This window comes from Anarhichas minor, unplaced genomic scaffold (genome assembly GCF_050575085.1).
Source record: "Anarhichas minor isolate MPS153535 unplaced genomic scaffold, ASM5057508v1 ptg000040l, whole genome shotgun sequence".
Lineage (NCBI taxonomy): Eukaryota > Metazoa > Chordata > Actinopteri > Perciformes > Anarhichadidae > Anarhichas > Anarhichas minor.
In genome coordinates, this window is record NW_027466486.1 from 4,101,457 (window position 1) to 4,117,500 (window position 16,044).

Consider the following 16,044-nt stretch of genomic DNA (forward strand, 5'->3'; position numbering starts at 1 on the left):
TGGTTTTCGGGTTTTATACACTCTTTAAATACAGGCACCACCTGCTGCGTAATCTGCACTGCTGGGAAAAAATGTTTTTCAAAATCTGGTGCAACGTGGTGACTTATCAAGACATAATTAATTTCATTAAGTAGTCAAACCTCATCAATAACCTGCAGTATAACGCAAGCAGCATCAGACAGGACTGATTATTAGCGATGAACGTGACATCTTGTGGCTTAGAGCTGAATTGCATGCAACACATGTTCATAGTATTCATTCAACAAGCCCATTGGTCCATATTGGTTTCTAGGAATGTAGCTTTTTTTCCCTTTTACATTTTGTTCACACTGTGTAACACATGTTTACATTACACACAGGTTACAAACCATCAGAATCAAAGATGATATCAAACCATATACAGTAAACCCAGTTAAAACAAGACTGGAATCTTTATGCAATGATGCACTACATAAAAATGTACAAAATGGAAAAAAGAGCACATCATGCAGTCATGATTAATACAAAAATGCTACAGCCATGATAGTAGCCCCTTCAGGCTGTGATGCGTAATACACAATAGAAAACACTTGTTTCATATATGAAAAATTAAGGCAAATACATTTAGCTGTTTTTACATCCTTATCACGAGTTGGAACTTGTGAAGATTGGCCAAAGTAAACAGGTGTGTGTATGATTTTAGAAGATTTAAGACTTGATTTGAGGGCGTTGTCAAATTTAGCTTATTTTCAGTCAGTCTTTGCTTAACTTGATCCATCTCTGGTTCATTTAGGTTCAACTATGTGTTTGACATCAATGCTTTGTTAACAACCAAAGCGCTGTGTGGCTAAAAAAATCTAGTGCAAGTACAAATGTTTACCAGGATTTCAATAAGTCTTTATGTGTTGGAGACTTCTTCAATTACTCTGTTCCTCAAAAAAGTCACAGAAGAGCTTTCGGGCCTCCTCGGCATGACTTTGGTCAGTACTGGTGGAGGGAAGTTGCTTGTGGCTGGGCTGAGGGCTCTCTGCCTCGGCCACCTCCACCTGCCACTCCGCCTTGAAGGCGTCCCCGTGGGACTCGCACATGTTGTGCAGAATGCAGCAAGCTAGAATCATGGTGGGCACCACGTCCAGTCCGCAGTCGTTCCTCTTGCTCAAACACTGCCAGCGCGCCCTCAGCCTCAGCAGCGCCTCCTCGGAGACACGCAACGCTCGGGCGAGCAGTCGATTGAAGAGCCGCTGTGGCTCGGTCAGTGCTGTGTGGCTGGCCCTCCGGCCCTTTTCCCCAGGATAGGCCTTCATCAGCCAGCTCTGCAGAGGGTAGCAGGCCTCCCCCAGCAGCATATACCTAGACATACCAGACGGCTTTCAGTCAGTTACAGCACACCCTGGGAGACTGGAAATCCTAAGAGGACTCGGAATTACGGCATTTCAACTGCCAATGCCAATTGTAAACATGCAAATAATTTATTAATTTATTAACAACATTAATTTGTGCATGGAGCAAGGAAGTTTATGGATGAGACAACAGATGAAAATGGGTCTTATCAACCTTGAAGTTTTTAAGATATCAGATCACCAGTGGTAGATCTTGGAAATCAGAAAAAAGGGTGCGGCTAATCTAAGAATACAACATGCAACCTCTAATATAAAATAACAAATATTATGGACATAATATATATCAGCAGTCTGTGTGTATACTTGTCAGATGGTGTGTATATGTCAATCCTTCCCACTCCGTCATGAAATTGGCTTTTCAATGATGTTGGGCTAATTCTTTGACAACTGTGGAGATTTCCTAGATGGTGTTTATTTGAGCCGAACAGTAGATGCTGTTTTAAAGTGGACAAATGACTCCTAACAAACAAGAGGATGGAAATGCGGTATCTTTAAATGCCTGAAAAATGTGACGTTTGCACTGAATTGGATCCTGATCCAACCATGATGTTGACGTTTAACTACCTGAGCGGTTTTCCCATGAAGGTAGGTGGCGGGGCCGGCGACAGTCCACCGTCTGCAGCTGTGGCCCACAGGGATGAGTTCTGGAAGATGTCAGCTGGGTCCGTCCCACCTGGGAAACTGGCACATACGTCCCAGAATTGCCCCCGGCCACTGACGGCCACCTCAAACACCAAAAAGACAGGAACTCAAAATCCGACAGCTAGCGAACATGTATTGTCAGCGGCATATATGGGTGTCCTCTCTACCTGAGACAGCACTGAGAGCCAGCCAGCGGGGTTGGCGTAGTCAGATGCGTTGTTTGACGGGGTGATGATAGCAGTGTGTAGGGTCGATATGGCAGCAACGCAGTGAGGAAAGCCCCATTTGGACAGGAAGAGCTGGGCTGAATCCTCCAGCTCCTGCTCACTGGGGGGCCGCAGGTAGATGGAGCTGAGGAGGGCCACAATGGCGTGACACATGTCCCTGACACACCTACACACAGTGGACTTCCCCACACCAAACAGGGTGCTGATGGTGCGGTATTCAATGTTCGATGCCAGGCGCCACAGAGCCACTGCTACGCGTTTCTCCACCGGCAGCGCCAGGCGGAAGCTGGTGTCCTGGCGAGCCAGACGAGGCCTCAGCTTGTCACAGAGGTAGAAGAACGTCTCCCTGCTCATACGGAACTTATTCAGCCAATCAGACGGCTGGAATTCCGTCATCACCACACGCTCCCACCAATCAGTGCTTTGGGTGGTGGTCCAGGGACGTGTGCGGATGCGGGCGTTGGAGCGGATACTTCCTGCTATCATCATCTGAGGAGGATCAATAATGAAATAAAGATTTTCTTTAAATTAATTCACGTTTTTATTTCATCTCGCAAGTCACCGTCTTACAAAAGTAAATAAATAATTGATCCTAAGGCTAGATTAGGACCATCACTCATTTATTTTCAAACTGTGCTGTAGATGGGTGGAAGAATCCAAAATGTGCCATTTCTTAAATGGAGAAAAGTTTGTTCGAGTTTATTTGACAACAGCAACAAATTCTATCCGATACATTTTTATTAAACTTAAATCCAAATTCTGCATCCATAAATATAAATACACTAACTGCTCTGGTTGGTCAAATTAAAAACTATATCTCTATTATTGCATACAGTGGAAATATAAATTATTATTATATATTTTTTTGGAGGGGGAGTTCTCTGGTTCTCCTACTAAAATGACACATATATAATTGTGTTTTTATAATCCACAAATACAGTGTTTAGATATTTTAGTGTTGATAATGTAAAATAAAGTACACCTGATATGTTAAGGCCACATAGTCTACAGCAGTATTTATATGCATGGCCGTGATTATGTTGGGATATGAGGGAGGGAGGGACTGACCATGAGCATCCTTCTCTGTCTCTGGAAGAAGTACTGCCGATGTCTGATGCGTCTTTGAATCTCACTGCGCCTCTGAATGTTTGCGTTGTTTAAGTCTCTCCTGCGCTTCAGCAGCATGTAAGTCATCAGGAACATGAAAGACCGCAGCTGCTCCTCTTCCTCCATGTTGACAAGTTCAACCAGGAGGCAGAACGCCAGTTAACATTGAGTTACGAGGATCACAGCGACGTTTATCAAGCGACTCAGGCGCTGATGCAGGCAACGCTGCTGTCATTTCACCTCAAAGCTGTAAACCGGCGTACTTCCGCCTTCTTCCTGTTTATGAACCCGACGATGAACCAGAGTGGTGCTGCCATCTAGCGGCTGGAACGAGGTAGTGGTTGCATTGCTCAAAGTGTGAGACATTTGTCAGATATGTCAAATAAATGAGCCCATTTTATATAATAATGTTTTAATGGTTTTTAGATTGTCTCTATGTAGGCTACTGTCAGAGTGATTTACACTCAAAAGATGTATTTTTGAATAACTACATTTTAACTTTTAGTGAGGATTTGCTTCACATGCTTAAATGCAGTTGAAATATTTTTTCCTTGAGTCGATGTAGTTCTGCTCTGTCTCTTTTAGCTTGACCAAACCCGCAGTCTTTTAATCCTTTTAGGACTATTGCTGAGGATATGAGTTATGGCCTCCTTGGTCCATCCTTGGTGTTTGGACCTTTTCTGAGTCATCGCTCATGCATCAGTGACTCCAGCACAAGGAGAAGAGAATTAAAAGATTTTTTATTTATTATGGCTCTTATTTTTTTTTGTCTGCCTCCTTCAACTCTGAATTCAATTTGTCAGTGTTTGGAAATATGTGCTGTGAGCACTTTCTCTGCATTCTCTTTCATGGCAGACTCGAGATAAGACTTTCAAATAAATAAAAGACAGTGAACATTGCATGTTTATTCCCCCCAAAATGTTTTCTGCTACAATGCCTTCACAGGGATAGCATATATCACTTAAATAATGCAATACAACAAGAGGACAGCGAGTTCCTAATAAACATCCCTCTCAACAAAAAAATAGGATTATTACAAGGATTAGAAATAGATCAGAACAGAGTGTTACTTTCTAATCTGAGCATTTTATGGAAACGGCTGAACAATAATGGAAAACTGTCGAGATCAATGCTGATCTCAAGGAAAACATTTAGTAAGTCCTTTCCACAGCACGGTAGCTGCTCGCTTAGTCACAGCAGATGCTGATTTCTTATCTCTTCCACTTTAATAAGATCAATAAACAAACAATATGTTCTAGTGTACTCCAAAAAAAATAGAATTTGGGTATATAGTGTCTAGGAGGTTATATCTGTGAGTGTAGGTTAGAGGTTAGAGGAGGTACTGTACACAGAAGGTATTTATTTACTATATACTTTAGATTGTGTTACATTCATAAATTATGTGGAAATAGACAAGAAACCTAGGACACAACTTTCACTCGAGTGATAAAAAGTTCTGCCGCTGCGTTCTCAAACTCCTTTGCGTCCATATTACCACCCGGGCCCCGTGTCTGTGCTCCAGCCATGGCCTGACCTAACTTGTCTGGAGAGATCTTGGCACTGGCCTCCAGGTAGCGTAAAGCCTTCACGTTAGCCTCCAGACAGGGATTCACTTTAGTATTCGCATCATCACAGCAGTTTGCCTCGCAGCCTTGGGAAGTCTCCAGGGCTTCCTTTAAGGTCCCCAGCACGGCCAGGCACAGCGCCCGCGAGGCAGGCCCTTCGTCCGGGCAGCACACTTCAGCGTAAAGCCTCTGAGCCTGCCGGATGTAGTCTGAGAAAACTGCACATGTGAGCACACCGTGACGGAAGATGTCATAAGGGACGGCCTCGTGGTCTTGGCAATGGAGGCGTTGGAGGAGTGGGGCGGAGGTGGAGGCAGGGACCCCGCCCTCACTGCACAGGCACTGCAGAGTCTGTGTGTAGAGGCCTCCCTTCACTCCTCCTCCTCCTCCTTCTGTCGGGCTGTCGGTGCAGGAGCCATCAGGGGCCTCAGTAGCCTCGCCTGAACGTCTGAGGGGCCCAGTGAGGTTCAAAAGGTCATAAGCCACACGGACATTGTTGCTGAAGGCTGATCTGGGTTTAAAATGAGAGAAGGGAAAGTAAACGAGTGTTTTCTCTGTGGCAGTTAGAAGGAAAAGCTTGTTATTTATCAATGAAATAAGTGAATTCCATGGATCTCAGATACAAATATCTCAAAACATGGTTAAATAGGACCAGTACAGCCTGTATAGCTCTATATCTCTGGAGGCAATTGTGAAAATATGTTCTTTTGTAATTTGGGTGAACTGACCCTGTAATATTTACAGAATAGTTACAGAGGATTTGAGATACCAGATGTGGTGCAACTTTCTAACATGTCATTTATTAAGGGTTTATGTTGGAATGGCTGTATTAATGGCTATTTAATTGTTCATTCATATGCTTTATAGAACCATGAATAAGATCAAATTTATTTGGCTGTTGAGTGACTAATAATTAAGTCTTTAATAGTCATATAAAGGGTGTATCACTTTCTGTCAAGGGTTCTTAAGATAAGTCTGCAGTTGTACGTTTGAAATAATAGTTAATAAAGGTAATGTGCTCTAGATTGTCTGCAGTTCTTTTACAGAAGATCAGAGGTCAATCAATCTATTGGGGGGTTGTCTTCCTGATGAGAAATTAAGACAAATCAAATCCTGAAAGAGGACAAACAGCCACAACCTGGCAACCCTACTGTTGTTCTTATTAAATGGCTCATAGCATAAGCAAATCATTAATCAACCAATAATATGCCATTAGTTACAATAAGCCTAAACCCTGTTGCAGTTTGTTATCAGTCCCATTGTCCATCAACAATTTTACGGCACATTGTGCATCATAGAAATGCTGTATTGTGGCACCATTATCATTGTGGCTAGGCCTGCATGTTATTGACATGGTACTGCGAGTTATTTATTCTAAAACACCCAGGGCTATAATAATCATACATTGATCAAATCCTTTAGATATATCAATATGTAATATATATATAATATTATAATATATAATATACAAGTAACAGCTGATTAATGTAAGTGTCTAGGTACAGTGAGAGGACATAATGAGGGTTTGATCACAGGCCCCATTATAATAATAGTCGGTTCAAAGGGCACAAGTCATGTCAAAGGGGTCTGGTTTAGGACCGCATATCTCTGAAATGTGTCCAGACCTCTGGGAATGGTGCGCCAGCCTCAGGTGCCACAGCGCCCGGTTGAGATGCTGCTGCTCCTGCGCGCCTGCGCTCAGCGGGCCGTTGTTCAAATGATCCCCGTCGCTGCCTCCAGCTGTGCCGGTCTCTGACGCGGAGGCGAGGTTGCAGAAGTGGTCGGCGAGGAACCCGATGGGATCGTCCGACCTGGCCTCCACCATCTTCAGGATGGCTCCGCGGAGCAGCTCTCCCACTCCAGCCTGCGACAGAAACTCCCTGTCGCTGTCCGATTTGGTGGCTTTGCCCTCGGGCATCCCTGGAGGAGTAGTCCCGGACCGGCGCTTCTCCTTGTCCGCCATAGCTGATGACGTCCCGTGTCGCAGCAACGGCAGCGGAAGTGATTCAATACCGGTCGAGAGACAGGAAACGGTTTACGTAGGTCTATGTTTATTCATCCATATGGCTAGAAAATGTGGCAAAAATCATCGGATGATTTACAAAAAGCCATCCGATGATTTACAACAGCTGAAAGCCCCCAAACACAAAAGACGTGTCTCCACAAAATCAGTCCGCTCTGTCGTGCTGGTTGCTGGGGACGCTGTCTGACGTGTGTGCGTGCGTCATGTAGTCCGTGAAAGAGATTCTGATTCCTGGGCCCTCACTCAGTGAAATGTCTCCAGTTTTTGTTTTGTTTGTTGCTGAAATAGCCTGCTATCTGGGCACGATTTTTAGTGTTACACATTGATTTAAGCATATGGAATAAGCACAAAACTGAAATAAAATGTGTTGTAGTGGTACAAAGCCTACTCTCCAACACTTCTGGAGCAATTTGCTGCTTTCACCTGTTGGTAATCCAGCCTTATCCCACTCACCTGAAACCCAAATGGATATATATATATTTTTAATACTAGCACAGGTACAATAGGCCACCCAAGATTCATAAAACCATTCCAATACTTTTTTGATATTTTACTTTCAGGAAGAGATAGAAGCTATAGCCAGCTTGACAGTTTTTGATACTCAGTGCTGAAAGACACAATTTAGTCAAACACACACCCATAGTGTCCAGTTTATGGGTTAGTTAGAGAGTCCTCTGACTGATATCTGCTATTGATTAAAATGGCATTGGTCTTATATGTTCTTGTTTCTGATCACCATGTTTTATATGGTGTCATGTACTTGCTTTTGCAACAATAGCTATTTACCTTTCAGGCAAATAATGCTTATTTTAATTTTGATAGATGGCTTAATGGGAGCAGAGGGGAGTTAAAAAAAGAAACACAAATCCATCATATATGTTAGGTCCAAACAAGGTTTATTGTATATTCAAAACCCAGGTTACTACGAAGTCTTCATCCCTATTTTCTCTTTTTTAGAAGAAAATACTTGATTTAGCCTCAAACCAAAACACAAGGCAGTGACAAACAATAACACAACTAATGTGAAGAAGATACCTCTCATTCATCAAACAACAAACAAAGCATTTAACAGTTAAATACAGCTGCACCACATGTGCTTATTTAATATTGACCTATTTCCAGTAACTATACAACAGTGTTTTACATGTACATTGCTCACAAAAGACTAGTTGAATAACGATACTAGCACAAAAACAAGATTGAACTTATTTAAATTCAATACATGGCTGATTCTAGATATAAAAAAAAACATTTGAACAAAATTGCCTGCTTTGACCAACGCTACGCTTTGTGGAGATTAGTGTAGTTTATGGACTTCTGTTGATGCTCAGTAACTAAAGAGGCCAACGACATGTATGATATGCAAGTGTTGAAGCATCACACTCTTTTTTTAATAGGCCAAGACTTGCTGAACTCCTATGATTTTTAAATGTTAAATTTACTCTGCAAAACTGTTTTTTTTTTTCAATGATAGATTAATGAGATCGTTCAGGTATCAAGTTTACTATTGCGTAAAGTTAAATTTCCACCTTGGGCTGTTGTGTTGCGTTTACAATCATAACGCAGAAGTTGCATCGTCGACATGGATGCCATTTGTTAAAGGTATATGGCTCCCGTTGGTGAGGGAACTCATTTTCAAAGCAGCCCCACTGCCATCGACGTAGGTTGGATGTGGAGGCAGGAAGTCTCTCTGCAGCTTGTGCTCCAGCAGCATATGGCTCTGAGGAGGAAGGCCGAGGCACGCTCTGAAAAAGAAAAGGAAGGAGACTGTTGTCAACTTCTGCCACTAATGACACACCTGCATGTAAGCCTTGAAAAGTCCTTCAAATTACAATTCTTCCGTTGAATGTGCATTCTTTGGGGAAAGTGTGTGGTAAACTAGGTTAAGAAACCCAAGCCTTGTCCCCCACCTCATGACGTTTTCTATGCAGGCCCTCTGGCGGAAGAAGGAGTTGATGACCGGTGCCCCAGGTGGGACCAGGGGGGCCTTGCAGAGGAAGGAGAGCAGTGCTAAGACACTGTGGAAGGACTGGAAGTCCTCCTCCCCCTGGGGTCGGATAGCAATGCGCTGACAAAGCTCTGTCAGGATCACCAGGTCCAGGATGATTGGGGTGGCTAGCAGAGAGTCCTGTTGCAAAGACAGAAAGATGAGAATGGTGTTCTAGAGTGAGAAGGGTATGGCCAACCCACATTCGTTAATGCATGGAAAACACAATGCAGTTCCTTGTCCATGCAGGAATCGCATTTATACAATACCAGTGTCTTTTTCTAATACTACCACTAGGAGTCGCCAAATCAAAACTTTTCAAATTCTACACATGAAAGGCTTTTAATGCAAACTATAGTGATGCAGAAAATTGTAGCATTTTTTTTACAAGAGTAATTTATTTTGTATAAAAATTGGAGAATCCAGGAGGAAAAGCTGCAGTCAGCCAGATAACCAGAATAGATGTTATTTCATGTGTAGGAATGGTGGTAGACTTAAGCAGCTAGGCCAGTGAAACATGAAACAACTGCGTCAATGACCTGAAGATGTCTCTTTAAATTAGCCTCCACACTTGTTAAGAAGGATTAACAGTAAGCTCTGGCACTCTCGAGCCTCTTCCTCCACCACTACTACTGTCAGATGAAGAAGAAGAAGAATAGATCTGAACGTTGTGTTTAACAAGCAATTAGCAGTCTGGACTCTGGAAATAGTTCTAATATGCTAGATTTGCCTTTTTCAGCCGCACGTTTCACAGAAATAGATGTAGTGACCACTGACCTCACAGGTGTTGTGCAGAGCGATAGTATTGGTCCCTCCCATCATGATTTCAGAAGTGTATTCATCCATGGCCCGCTTGCTGTCTCCCAAACACGGAACATACTTAATCACAACCTGAAATGACAACACAGAGACAGTTTCAAACATCTGACAAGTTGTTTTCAGTAAACGTCAATGTGTAGCTCATCATCCGCCTGTGTGCGAGTCACTCACACAGTGGTCAGGTTTTTCTCCAGGCTGGTACAATATGGAGTTTGACTTGACCATGTCATCCACCACGTTGCTCTTGGAGATCTCTTTAGAGAGAAACTGCTGAGGAGCCGACAGGTTCTTCCCATCGTTGTTGCCAAGATGATTGTAGCTGACGATGGCGGTCGGCTGTCGAGTAAACTTATTCAATCATTGTATCACGGCATTTTTTTTTTTCTTGACTATTTTTATACAGGTTTATAGTGGCTTACTCTACTGTCAGAAGTACATAGAATATAAAAACATGTTAATGTCATCATATATAAAGGCTTTGCTTACTATAGGGTTTGCTCGTTTGTTCCTATAATGTTGGGATAGCAGTTTGGCTGAAGTATTTTCGCCCCGGTGAGACGTACCTTGAATCCAGTGTTTTAATCATTGCTCTGAGCCCGTCTTTCTCGACTGTCTGAAGCGGGACCATGTCCTTGCACAGATGGACTGTTATTGCGTTCGTAATGTCGCTGCACCGCTTGCTTTTCTTGTCATATGCTGCCTCGAGCAAATGACTCTTCAAGCGATGTCTGACCCACTCGCGTTAACGTTACTGGTTGACGGCCTCGAATCCGACGGCCGTCATCACACTCTTGATATTCCAACACATGTTTTCTGCTGAGGTGATGGAGTAAGTTGCTCCTGTTACCATCAGCTGCAACAGCAGTGGCTGGACAAACTCGCAAAACATCGAATTTTTTAAAACCAAAACACTTCCAAACAGCACACCCAGCTCCTCTCTTGGGCACAGACTCTATCGGTGCATCTCCGGTCTGTCTTTGTTCATCCTGCATCGCTCTGTTCTGTTCTCTAATGTAACGTTAATGTAGAGACGGAGCCTCTCCCAGCTGTTAGCAGACTGTTGTGCTAGCGGGCTAGCGAGTGAGCTATACCCAGCATGCCGTTCGGCGGTGAAATTTTATAAATGTACAATTATTAGTGTTACAATTTATTTATTTGTCACAAACTGTTGTGTCGTTGTGTTTTACCCTGTTAAAGAGCGTTAGTTGTGGGTTATTAATTGTTGCGTTTAGAGCTGCAACTAACGATTATTTTAATAATCGATTAATCTGGCGATTATTTTTTCGATTAATCGATGAATCGGATATTAATGGGCCAAAAAAGGCGAGTGAATAAAAACGTGTCTTTAGTCTTGCAAACTATACCACCCCTGCTTTACTACTGTTATTAACGAGCTAACGCTAACTTGTCATGCTTGTCAAGCTGGATAACGAGTAAACACCGGCACCAGAAGAGCTACTGGAGGGACGTTACATTCCTCACTTCAAAACGGAACAAAAGTAGGATTCTGTAGTGACTTACCCTGCTGTTGAACCCCTTCCTCCTCATCAACATGTTCACGTTGTTGAATCAGGAAATACGGTAGCCGTCTGTGTTCACCCAGAGCTCTACCATACCTCATATCAATAGAGACCGGACCAAACTATGTGTATAAATGTGTGTGTGTAAACCATATAGTACAAACAATGAATAGACGCTGCCGCATTTACGTCTACATGACGTTATTGTGAGTGTTGGTGGAGCTGCTACAATGTTAGCTTAGCCTAGCATCGATCCATCAGAGCTCCATTGAGAAGACAAGTAGCCTACAAATCGGCATCATTACGTAGTTATTTCAGAGTTCCTTTTTGTCGGTTTATTGCCGTTAAATCACAGCCAAATCAGTTTATTTTGTGTTCATACAGCTGTAGTAAACAGCGACGTGTGGCTTGCTAGACACAGTGAATACACAGAGCTCCTCTGGACAATGTTATGAACCAGACATGACGGCGTTTAGTTTCCCGGGATATCTGTGACTTCCACAACACGTACTAAGCAGAAATAGAGGTTATTTTTTTTCCATGGTTAATGGCGGACAGTTGAACGGCTTTCAGGGCAATAAGCCCCGCCCCCTCTCCGGCGCGTCCAGCGCGAATGAACACAAATAGTCCCTGGCGAGACCTGTGAACACGGCATTAGGTCGTACTGATTTCTCTGCCTCCGCCATGTGTTTCAGAACAACGTTACGGGTCTCTCCGATGGTCTTTCCTCTACCTCCGCTCTTTCTTATTTTTATTTTTTATACTCAAACATCTCCGCGACTTATTGAGTGGCGTAATAATCGCGCAACACAACGAATCGATAATGAAATTCGTTGCCAACTCTTTCAATAATCGATTTTTATCGATTTTTTGTTGCAGCCCCAGTTGTGTTATAAAGTTATAACCATGATTAGAGGTCCCTCTCAATACAGTTAACCCAACTAGCTCCGACTGTAGCGCTCCTAGCGGCGAACAATATATTTTGCCGCCTGTTAAAGAGTGACAGCAGTTGTTTCGGGTATGACGTGTGTGAAAAATTCATATCATATGGGAAATTAAAACCGGTATACCGCCCAGCACTAAATTTGAAGTTGTCATATTTTCTGGTAGGACTATCACATTGTTGCTCTTCCTCTTTTTTCCCCCCGGTTATGTTAATCCTTACACGAACCAAGGGTTTACGTTTAGAGGCAGACACTGCCACACTCCTATAGTCGGTCATAAGTGATGATTAAGAGGGATTATTTTGAGTCTATACTTTTTTTTTAGTAAAATAATCCTAATTCTGCCGATAAGATATTTGATCCCTATAAGTGTAAAAAGCAGTGGTTTATGAGACCAGTATCATTTGATCCAGTTAAGGACAATAGATGATAATTTCTCACATTAATGGATTCCCACTTTAATTCTTGTCTTAGATTTCAGTGTTCTTAGCTTTTCTAGTATACTATAACCATGTTAGTAGTGATTCAGTGTGGTTAGTATCAGACCGGTAACTATCTATCGGTGTGTCCATTTTCTCACCTTGATACCCGAGCTGACCAGGAAGTCCACCAGCACCGACTTAATCTTGGTCTGACCGGATTTGAAGTCATCTCCTCCGATGAACACCCCATGCTGCACGGCCAGCTCTACGGCCCCCGGTACAAAGGTGTTCTGCGGAGAACCGTTGATGAAGGCACAACCCTCCAGTATGCTGGCCACTGCAAACAGAGTGGAGGGAGAGACCTCTGCTGCTCCATCCTAATGGATGTAGTAAAAAGATTACAACCGTTACTGAGTGCATCATCATATTCCAGCATGACTCACATTTCCCGAGACCCTCTTTAGCTGTTTGCTGAAGATCACAAGTCTGTGAAATAGACTATTGCTGACGGCTGTACGAGCATGCTGAAGACAGGAGATAAAATATAAACTCACCCATGAGGGGAAAATCATAATTTTCTTCCCCTGATCTGATATAAAAAGGAATAGCTGACTCATTATGGAAATTCATCTACAAATCCACAGTGAAGTGTTAGGAGAGCTAATCTTCTCATCCTCTAAGCTTTATGAATCTCTAAATGGATGGAGGATTACTGTTTGGTCCTCGGCATTAGGAGGAAATTAAAGTCGAAGTCATGACTACTGGCCGCCATCACAGTTTAGGATGGTTTGTAGGACAATTAAAAGTTAATTATCATACTGGGTCTCTACTGAAACCAGGATTTGTGTCTTGAGAGCTTGCATTTTAAAGCTACGTTTCATGAATCTGGAAGTTTTCCAACCAAACTCTGTTCTCGGCTCTCACCTGGATTGCAGCAAGCAGGTTCTTTGCCTTGTCATTGACCCCTGGTATGATATCAGAGAAGCGCTCGGTGTTGGCAGTCCACAGAACAATGACTTTGTCCACACCACTCGACTGATGGAAGTCCCTTATGTCAGCTCTTATCTGCTCCACCTGGAAGACCATTTACTCTTTTAAGTCAGATTAAAATGACACATGAAGCAAAAGGAATTCGAAGTGAAATACACATATTACATTACAGTCATTTAGCTGACGCTTTTATCCAAAGCGACTTACAATCAGATTCTATCACAACGTAGGCACAGCTACGGGAGCAATTTGGGGTTAAGTGTCTTGCTCAAGGACACATCGACATGCAACTAGCGGAGCCGGGGATCGAACCGCCGATCCTCTGATTGAAGGACGGCCCTGCTCTCCACTTAGCCACAGTCGCCCGTCTATGGATATATGGAGCAGAGACTCCGGCCCTCTTAAACCTGCTGCTCAGGAGACCAAGCGTTACCTGCTCCGCCATGCTTCCAGTGAGGACGTTGTCCGCCCGACTCTCTTGGTTTGCAGCGATGAATTCTGGGATGTAGATGGACGGTCTGGGTTTCATGCGGCTCAACTGTGGCCGCAGCTGCTCTTGCAGCGACCACTCGAGCACCTGAGCTCTCTCCATCGCTCTGCCAAGATCCATTGAAGAGATATCCCAGCCTAAATAAATACACAAACACACCTCAAGTATAAATGTATATATAAATCATTTTCCAGAAAAGGGCAGAGGCTGACCTATGCCGGTCAACACTTTCATCTTACTACAGCAGCTCTATAAACAGCTTGCCTGTTAAAGCTCTTCCCTTATGAAGTGTCAGACTAGACTGCATTAGACGACACCATACTGGAGCACATCTCTGACCATCTTCACCTCATGGAGAGGCTCTCCTTGAAGCTGCCCTGGGGTCAGATTTCCCTGCCATTTACACTGCTGTTAACAGCTCACTTGCGCTATTATATTACACACACTTCTCCGTTTCTGTATCAGAGGTTAGGGTTCGAGCAAAGTATCTGCAACTGTCCGTACTGTTGTGGAATATTTCTTATGACTAGTCGGGAGAAGAAAGTGGATGTTTTCTATCAATATAAAGTAAACAGAGTTTTGATGAACGATCAAAGTTTGTAAAGTCAATTTATTTGCTTGCAAGCAAAGAGAACAGTCTCACAGACACATTGCAGTGATCTGTAAGAGTGCTCTGCCTAACAGTCACAATGCATGGACATTTATACTCAGATAGCTTCCTGTTATCTGCTTAGCTAACAAGAATACACAAAGAACACAATAAAAGGCAGGTCATCCTTCGAGCCTTAGTATACTTCATTTAAGACAGTCAGGAAGATGCTTTATCTCGTGTTTGCAAATCCCTTTGTTCAGTTTGCCTTACAATAAACAGTTTAAACTCACAACAGATGCTTCCTTTGAAGCCACTGTGACATTGTTAAAATGACCATTGCAGAGACAGGATAGACATTCTTTACCCTCACACATCATATCTGCATGCAAAGGTTTACGCCTTTACAACTTCAGATAACGCGTCACAAAGGAAGTAAAAAGTATTTCAAACAGAGGATCTGTGTTAATCAAAGCCTCTCTGTGTCTCTGTCTTACGAAGAAGAAAGAAACAGTGCACAATGATAACAGATAACAAGTCACCTGGATACTAAACTAATTAAAGTCATCTACTGAAACTACAGTTTGGTGTCTGCCCTTTTAGGACTTACATTCTTTAAACCTTCACATGAGACTATGACATATTTTCCCATTACAGTACCGTCAAAGACTATGTCATTAGGGTGCACCATGGGTAGGAGGTCACAGATGGGCACATTGACCTCGCCCTCGGGTCCTGAACCCAGACAAGCAGTAGACGCCTGCAGGAGGGAGCCAAAGTAGTTTGCTTTCTGCAGAATGTGGGAGAAAGAAAAGAAGAGAAAAACACAGATTTTATTCCCTCTACAGACTTTTTTTCTAGTGGGTTTAAGGTTTATTATAACTGAATTAAATCCTTTGAACCAGAGAAAAATGTCAGAAATGGAAATCACGGGAAGCAGCTCATAGAGGTAACAATGTATGCCCATATAAGGGGATATCCCCAAGACCAGAGTTTGTTAAGAAGGGCTCAACTCTCTACTGAACAGGTCAGCATAACCAGCTTATAATGAGTCTTACCACTGTATCGGGGAAATATAGTAGGCTACATTTATAAAATAGGACAAGAAGGTTCTCTATTTGCTCCCTAGTGCCTAAGGCCATTATAGTCTGGTCGTAAAGAGATCATTCACCATCTAGAACCTTTTTTGAGAAAGAAGTGTTTGCATGTTTTAGCCGTAAAACTACCAATGTATGCTTGAATGGATGGCCACTTTCCAAGCAGGCGACAAAATCAACTTACAGAAGGTTGTTTGAGTAGGTTACAAAAGGAAGTTAGATTTGTTACCGTCAACGTGAAGT

At 42.9% G+C, this 16,044-nt stretch overlaps 3 protein-coding genes across 3 annotated transcripts in view; all 3 read right to left on the reverse strand.

Annotated features, from left to right (window-relative positions):
- Positions 1–398: 398 nt before the first annotated feature.
- On the reverse strand, positions 399–3,599 carry LOC142968389 (uncharacterized). Its single transcript, XM_076108237.1, has 4 exons — positions 3,317–3,599; positions 2,189–2,737; positions 1,944–2,104; positions 399–1,329 (listed from the first exon to the last, which is right to left on the reverse strand). The coding sequence occupies exons 1-4, from the start codon at positions 3,479–3,481 to the stop codon at positions 897–899; spliced, it is 1,308 nt and encodes a 435-aa protein (XP_075964352.1). The 5' UTR covers positions 3,482–3,599; the 3' UTR covers positions 399–896.
- Positions 3,600–4,245: 646 nt separating this feature from the next.
- Positions 4,246–6,883, reverse strand: tpgs1 (tubulin polyglutamylase complex subunit 1). Its single transcript, XM_076108282.1, has 2 exons — positions 6,546–6,883; positions 4,246–5,431 (listed from the first exon to the last, which is right to left on the reverse strand). Exons 1-2 carry the CDS (start codon positions 6,881–6,883, stop codon positions 4,777–4,779), a joined length of 993 nt encoding a protein of 330 aa, XP_075964397.1. The 3' UTR covers positions 4,246–4,776.
- A 935-nt stretch (positions 6,884–7,818) lies between these two features.
- The window catches only part of LOC142967977 (inositol-3-phosphate synthase 1-A-like), a 19,116-nt gene continuing 10,890 nt past the window's right edge, over positions 7,819–16,044 (reverse strand). The window contains exons 4-11 of the mRNA XM_076107656.1: positions 15,365–15,494; positions 14,059–14,252; positions 13,560–13,709; positions 12,794–13,012; positions 9,921–10,085; positions 9,708–9,821; positions 8,854–9,071; positions 7,819–8,688 (exon numbers count right to left, since the gene is read on the reverse strand). Coding sequence (XP_075963771.1) covers positions 8,499–8,688; positions 8,854–9,071; positions 9,708–9,821; positions 9,921–10,085; positions 12,794–13,012; positions 13,560–13,709; positions 14,059–14,252; positions 15,365–15,494 — 1,380 coding nt within the window. The 3' untranslated portion in view covers positions 7,819–8,498. The remainder of the gene's footprint in view (positions 8,689–8,853; positions 9,072–9,707; positions 9,822–9,920; positions 10,086–12,793; positions 13,013–13,559; positions 13,710–14,058; positions 14,253–15,364; positions 15,495–16,044) is intronic.